The 6469-nt window shown below is 35.9% G+C and overlaps 1 protein-coding gene across 1 annotated transcript in view; it reads left to right on the top strand.

Moving 5' to 3' along the window:
- The window catches only part of LOC119835937 (zinc finger protein 252-like), a gene marked incomplete at its 3' end in the record, with an annotated part of 12606 nt that extends 6137 nt beyond the window's left edge, over positions 1-6469 (top strand). Inside the window, exons 7-15 of the mRNA XM_038361072.1 lie at positions 617-703; positions 1671-1762; positions 2048-2114; positions 2604-2735; positions 3522-3609; positions 4864-4987; positions 5303-5420; positions 6128-6265; positions 6387-6469. Coding sequence (XP_038217000.1) covers positions 617-703; positions 1671-1762; positions 2048-2114; positions 2604-2735; positions 3522-3609; positions 4864-4987; positions 5303-5420; positions 6128-6265; positions 6387-6469 — 929 coding nt within the window. The remainder of the gene's footprint in view (positions 1-616; positions 704-1670; positions 1763-2047; positions 2115-2603; positions 2736-3521; positions 3610-4863; positions 4988-5302; positions 5421-6127; positions 6266-6386) is intronic.

The raw sequence follows: 6469 nt of genomic DNA, 5'->3' as shown, positions 1-6469 counted from the left end.
ACAGATTCGAAATTCAAATGTAATATTTTTTTATAATTAAGTGTAACAGTATTTATGGCCAGACTAAGTATAATAAAATATATTTATACACACAAATATAGATGTAAATATCTACATACATAAAAAGAAAGTAAAATATAATAAATTAAATAGTAATATACATAAAAGTCAGTCACTTATATATTTTAAAAAATACCATTTCACATGCTAATCTGTTTATTATCTTGTGACTGATTGCAACGAAAAAATAATAGTTTATCTACACTAATATTATAAATTTGAGCACCTCCTCGGTACAGTGGTTAACGCGTGAGCACGCAACAAAAAAAAATGTCTCGGTCTGGCAGGAGGCACGGATGTATATCATCTGCCCCATACCCAAGTCCCTTACTGGGGTATGGGGCGGTATACAAGGGACTTCACTTATTTATTATGAATATGTATGTAATAAACTAAGTGTAAGCATATTTTGATGATTCTTCTTTTATTTGAAAGCTGGTGCGTCTCGTGTGGTTCCATTTAAATTTGGTTTTAATTCTAACATTTTGGATGCGGTTAAGTTTTATGTTAAAAACAATTATTAAACAATTGTTAAACAAACAAACAAACATTACAGACTCAAACTCGGAGGCGCACATAGAGTTGCAAATGTCAGGCGACGAGGAAACGGCCAACGCTATCATCGCCGCCGCCAATGAACAAGGTACGATGTTTAAATTATTTATAAACTTTTGACCACGCTCGCTGTAAAGTGTTCGAGACGTCGGGTTAATAATATAATGAATAAATCGCGTAATAAACTGGCGTAAAATCAAACACAAGAAAATACTAAGGTAAGATATTATCTACACTGATATTATAAAGAGGAAGAATTTGTATTTTTGTTTGTTTGTAATGGATAAACTCGAAAACTACTGGACTGTACAAAATTCTTTCACCATTAGAAAGCTGCAATTTCGCGGAGTGACATAAGCTATATATATGTACCACGGGCGAAGCAGGGGCGAATTGCTAGTTTTAATATATTTAAATTATGTGTCACATTGTTTGTGCGCGACGGACTCCAAAACTACTCAACCGACTTATCAAATTTGCACACATTGCATTTGCAGTGTAATCCAACTTAAATGATAGGATAGTTTATATTATTTATATAGATAAATTACGAAATGACTACGGGCGAAGCCGGGGCGTGCAGCTAGTTCACTATATAATATTAACCAGCTGAGCCATGCAACTTTATCTGCTGTCAGAAGCAATGCTGCAGCTTTTGCAACATGTTTTGTATTGCCTTCTGCTAATATTATAAATGCGAAAATTTGTAAGGATGTGTGTGCGTTTGTTGCTCTTTCACGCAAAAACTACTGAACTGATTGCAATAAAATTTGGTATGTAGACAGCTGGACAACTGGAATAACATATAGGCAACTTTTTATCCCGATATTCCTACGGGATACGGACTAACACGGGTGAAACCGCGGGGCGCAGCTAGTTTTATATAAACTACAAGATTCTACTGTTTCCTAAACATGGATATTTTAATTATTTTCATAACCATAAGAGACGCCCGTAAGAGATTGCTTTTGAGCAATAATCGTTTTATTTTTCTTCTTTTGTGTTTAATTGTTAATTAAAGAAAATAATAAATAAACATGTATTGAAATTTGCAGGTGCCTTCATCAAAGTCGACTCCGGCGAAATGTATGAAGTGAAATCTGTTGAGAGTAAAATCGAAGATAGTAGCGCTACTAGTGAGATACCTGTAAGTGTTATATATATACATATACATATACGAGAATGCATATTTTCTAAAAAATCGTATATGAAGAACGAATATACTTATATTAATAGACATGGAAGTATATAAATTTAAACTTATAAACTTAAAAAAATTAAAACGTACGGACGTACGTTTGTGACATTTACACGTAAAATACACTGAACGGATTTTGATGAAACTTTTCTGTCATGCTAATTTTGATACTATCATAGTGTTAAAAAACAAGCTATGTTATTTTATTGATTATGATATTTTTATTTCTCCTAGATACAAATGGTGGAGCAGGAGGGTGATAAATTTAAATGTTTGCTCTGCGCGAAAAATTCAAAAATAGGTAAATATTTATTGTAATAAATACATATAAATACATATATTAGAGTCGAGTATAAGACTATGAAATTTATTTTCATCTAACAATCTACCATTGAGAAAAAAGAATTAAGAAGTCTTTTCTCTCCTTTAAACTTCTCTTATCTTGCCGAAAGATAGTGTTTTTTGCCTTTTTTTTTTGTCATTGTCCATATACATTTTACTGAATTCGAAATCTCTTGATAATAATAGCAATAAACACTATTACATATACCTGAAAATATATTCGTTTTCTATAGAAATAAATACGAAATACCGAAATGTTTGCACGCTAATTACTTCCGATGGGCCGCACCAAATTTGATAAATATTAATTTTAATTATATATTAATAATTGTCAGAAGAAAGTCTGTATGAAAAAAAAAATGAATTAAAATAACCTATGAAAGACGTGCAACCGGGTGCATTTATAATAATATTTATCATAATGCAGAACAGATATTAAAACTTCCAGACTCGCCACCAGAGCTGATGGAGGAAGCGGTGGCGATGATGAAGCACCTGAAGGCGGCGCACGGCGCGCGCCTGTACATCTGCCAGTGCGGCGCCATGCTGCGGCGCCGCGCGGACTACGCGCTGCACGTAGGTGCGTGCAAGACTAGCCGCCCGCCCGGCCTCGCCCGTGCTGCATGCACACCCTATAGCGTACACAGCTCACGTGTATGATGAAAGAATTTTTTTTTTAATTTGGTCCAGTCGTTCCTGAGATTGTTCATTCAAACAAACTCTCCGGCTTTGTACTATCGTAACTAACATTATAAAGAGAATTGTCATAATTATATGTTAACTAGCTGCGCCCCGCGCTTTCACCCGCGTAAGTCCGCATCCCGTAGGAATATCGGGATAAAAAGTTGCCTATATGTTATTCCAGTTGTCCAGCTATCTACGTACCAAATTTCATTGCAATCGGTTCAGTAGTTTTTGCGTGAAAGAACAACAAACACACACACATCCTTACAAACTTTCGCATTTATAATATTAGTAGGATTACCCATCAAATTTCATTTGTAAAATACGATTTACTCAGTTATCTTTTTTGCATTTCGATAACTGTTAATCTCATCACAGTCTAACAATGAATCCTACTTCCTTCCTATCCTTTCTTATCCTACTTCTTATACTTCTATCGCACTTCGTACCTAATATTATAAATGCGAAAGTTTGTAAGGATGTGTGTGTGTTTGTTGCTCTTTTACGCAAAACCTGTAGAATCGATTGCAATGAAAGTTGTAGTTTGGTACAATGTTAAGGTGGTTTGATTTGATATTTTAAATAAGTTGTAATTTTTAACATTGTTCATTTTAATATTTTTATTTAATAGGTGAAATTTCTAATTCAATGTATACATCCATATTATATTTATTTGTTACAGAGCAACACGCCGAGAAATCAAATAAGATATTACAAACTGTCGACAAGAGTAAATCTCACGAGTGTAACGTATGTAATAAAAAATTCAGGTAAATATCAACACTTATTATTTATTTTATTTTTTTCTAGCTTGGAATTGGATTGGATTAAATTTAAGGTCATAATGCCTGGAACACTTTAATTTGGTCTTTTTAATTTCTATCGTAACAACTTCAATCCAACAGATAGATATATTCTGATAGATCTGATTGGCTTATCTTGTATATAAAATTCCCGTGTCACAATTTCAGTTACCGAACTCCTCCGAAACGGCTGAACTGATTCTTATGAAATATTGTGTATTGGGTATGTCGGAGAATCGGCCAACATCTATTTTTCATACCCCTAAATGATAAGTGTAAGGCAGAACAGCGTTTGTCGGGTCAGTTAGTAATATTATAAATGTCGAAGTGTGTTTGTTTGTTTGTGATTCTTTAACGTCGCAGCGGAACAAAAATATTAAATGATTTTTCTGTCTTAAGATAAGCTGCTGAGGCTAGAAAGTGATATAGGGTATTCGTTACTGCTGTGAAAAATCTCATTCCTATGGGAATATCTATAATAATGTGTATTGGAATCACTCCAAATTGTATAAATTCCGATAGATGACGTTATAACGATAAATTTCCTTTGGCTACGCGAGCGAAACCGCGAGTGGAAAACTAGTATAATTGTAAATAGCAACTACGAATATAAAAAGAAAGCTACTTTTCGGAATGGTGGTGAATTGAAAAAAAAAAACTATGAGTTTAAGTTATCCCACGGGGGGATCACGGGTGGCCGAGAGGCTAGGCGTTGCTACGGTTAGGCAAGAAACGCAGGTTCGAATCCTGCCTCGTGATCAAATTTTTTCTATTCTTTCAAAATTTGTTTTCTGTAAATGTTATCCCGTAGGAATATCGAGATAAAAAGTTGCCTATATGTTATTCCAATTGTCCAGCTGTCTACGTACCAAAATTCATTGCAATCGGTTCAGTAGATTTTGCGTGAAAGAGCAACAAACACACACACATCCTTACAAACTTTCGCATTTATAATATTAGTAGAAAGGAAGTAGGATACTTAATTAGCCAGTTAATTAACCTTTTCTTTCCCCATCCCTGTTCATTCCTTCATTCATTATCCCTTAGGAATTGGAAAAAGGATTGATGGAGACCAATCCTTCCCTTTTCCCTTATTCACAATCCATTTGCACGGACATATAGCCTCTGCATATGTTTATGGGCGGTGCTGGTCGCTTACCATCAGGCGACGCACCAGGCCCTTTGCCATCTATCGCATAACAAAATAAAATTCATTTCCAGTTCTCGATTACTGCTAACCGAACACACAAACATACACACAGGCAAGCGACCGTACAGCTGCGATATATGCAATAAATCGTTCGCGTCGAGATATACGCAGCAGTCGCATCTCAAAACGCACCTTGTAAGTGAAATATCTTGTAATTTATAAAATAAAGTAACTAACTAAATTTATAAAAAAAGTAGATGTGATAAACATAAATTATACGAAAGTATTCATTTAAAAAAAAAATAATAAGTTAACCATCTACTATTGCATATTCATTAACTTGGAAATTGATTCGACTTTTAAGTTACTTAAAATGTGTATATACTTTATTAAATAAAGAAAAAAAATAATTTTCTTATATCACAGCCATCAAAGAAGTTAGGAGTAGAGAGCACCAATCAATACAAGTTATACTTGCTATGTCGACATTTGGTTTGATTTGATTTCCAGGAACGTCCCCGGCCATTCAAATGCAACGAGTGTGGAAAGTCGTTCTTCACACAACACAACCTGCATCACCACGAGAAAATACACTCGGGCACCAAGGACTTTGTGTGTAACGTTTGTGGTTAGTGGACTGGGGTTTGAAAATATGATCAAATGTATTTGAAACTACTCCAGGGAAGTATCACACCCCCACAGCAGATCGGCGTGAAATAGTAGCATGCTACTGGGGGAGCTGGAGGTCTGTTTCCTGTTTCTTATCCTTCCCAGTTCATTTTTTTCTTCTAGACATCAATCCTTTCCTTATCCCTTCTTAAAAGCAGGCTAGCGGATAGAACCAGTACCTCTGCAAATGTTCATGGGCGGTGGTGATCGTTTACCATCAGGCGAACCACCAGCTCAGTTGCCCAGTATGACACAAATAATCAAAGAATTCTAGAACCTGTATAAGACATTAGAATAGATTATATATTATGATAGATTATTACAATATTGTGTCGATGTTTCGCTGCTGTTTATGATAGAGTTAAATTAATAAATTTGAAATTGGAATCTTAAACAAATTGTATGCAAACGACAAGTAGAATCCTTTCTTCCTAAAAAAAATTGGCTTATTATTATGTTGATCTCAGAACTGTATCTGTATATGTTATTTAAATATATAAAGTTGAAAAGTTGTATAAGTTATATAATGAACATTTTCGAAATTTGCAAAATTATTGTAACCTCCTGCAATATTATTATTTTACCAAAGAAAACTCTTGAGAACCTTTGAAAAATGTTCGAACTAGTGAGCTATCACCATAACCCAGACAAACGATGATCACGCAGGCAAAGCGTTCGGCAGCCAGCACAACCTGGAGGTGCACGGCGTGGTGCACTCGGGCCGGAAGCCGTTCGTGTGCACGGTCTGCCAGAAGGGGTTCGCGCGCCGCGCCGAGGTGCGCGACCACATGCGCGTGCACACCGGTGAGGCTGCACGACAGATTCAATGTCAAAAAAAAAAAATACATTTTTAAAGAAAAAAAAAATTTCGTCGCGAACTGGGATTCGAACCCGTTAATCCAGCCGTATGTGTGTGTGCGCGCAGGCGAACGGCCGTTCGAGTGCGAGACGTGCGGCGCGCGCTTCTCGCAGCGCTCGAACCTGCACTCGCACCGCCGCGCCACGCAC

This window comes from Zerene cesonia, chromosome 22 (assembly GCF_012273895.1).
Source record: "Zerene cesonia ecotype Mississippi chromosome 22, Zerene_cesonia_1.1, whole genome shotgun sequence".
In the NCBI taxonomy this organism is placed as follows: Eukaryota; Metazoa; Arthropoda; class Insecta; order Lepidoptera; family Pieridae; genus Zerene; species Zerene cesonia.
The sequence above is the reverse complement of the archived record's forward strand: the minus strand, read 5'-3'. Positions and strand labels throughout refer to the sequence as shown.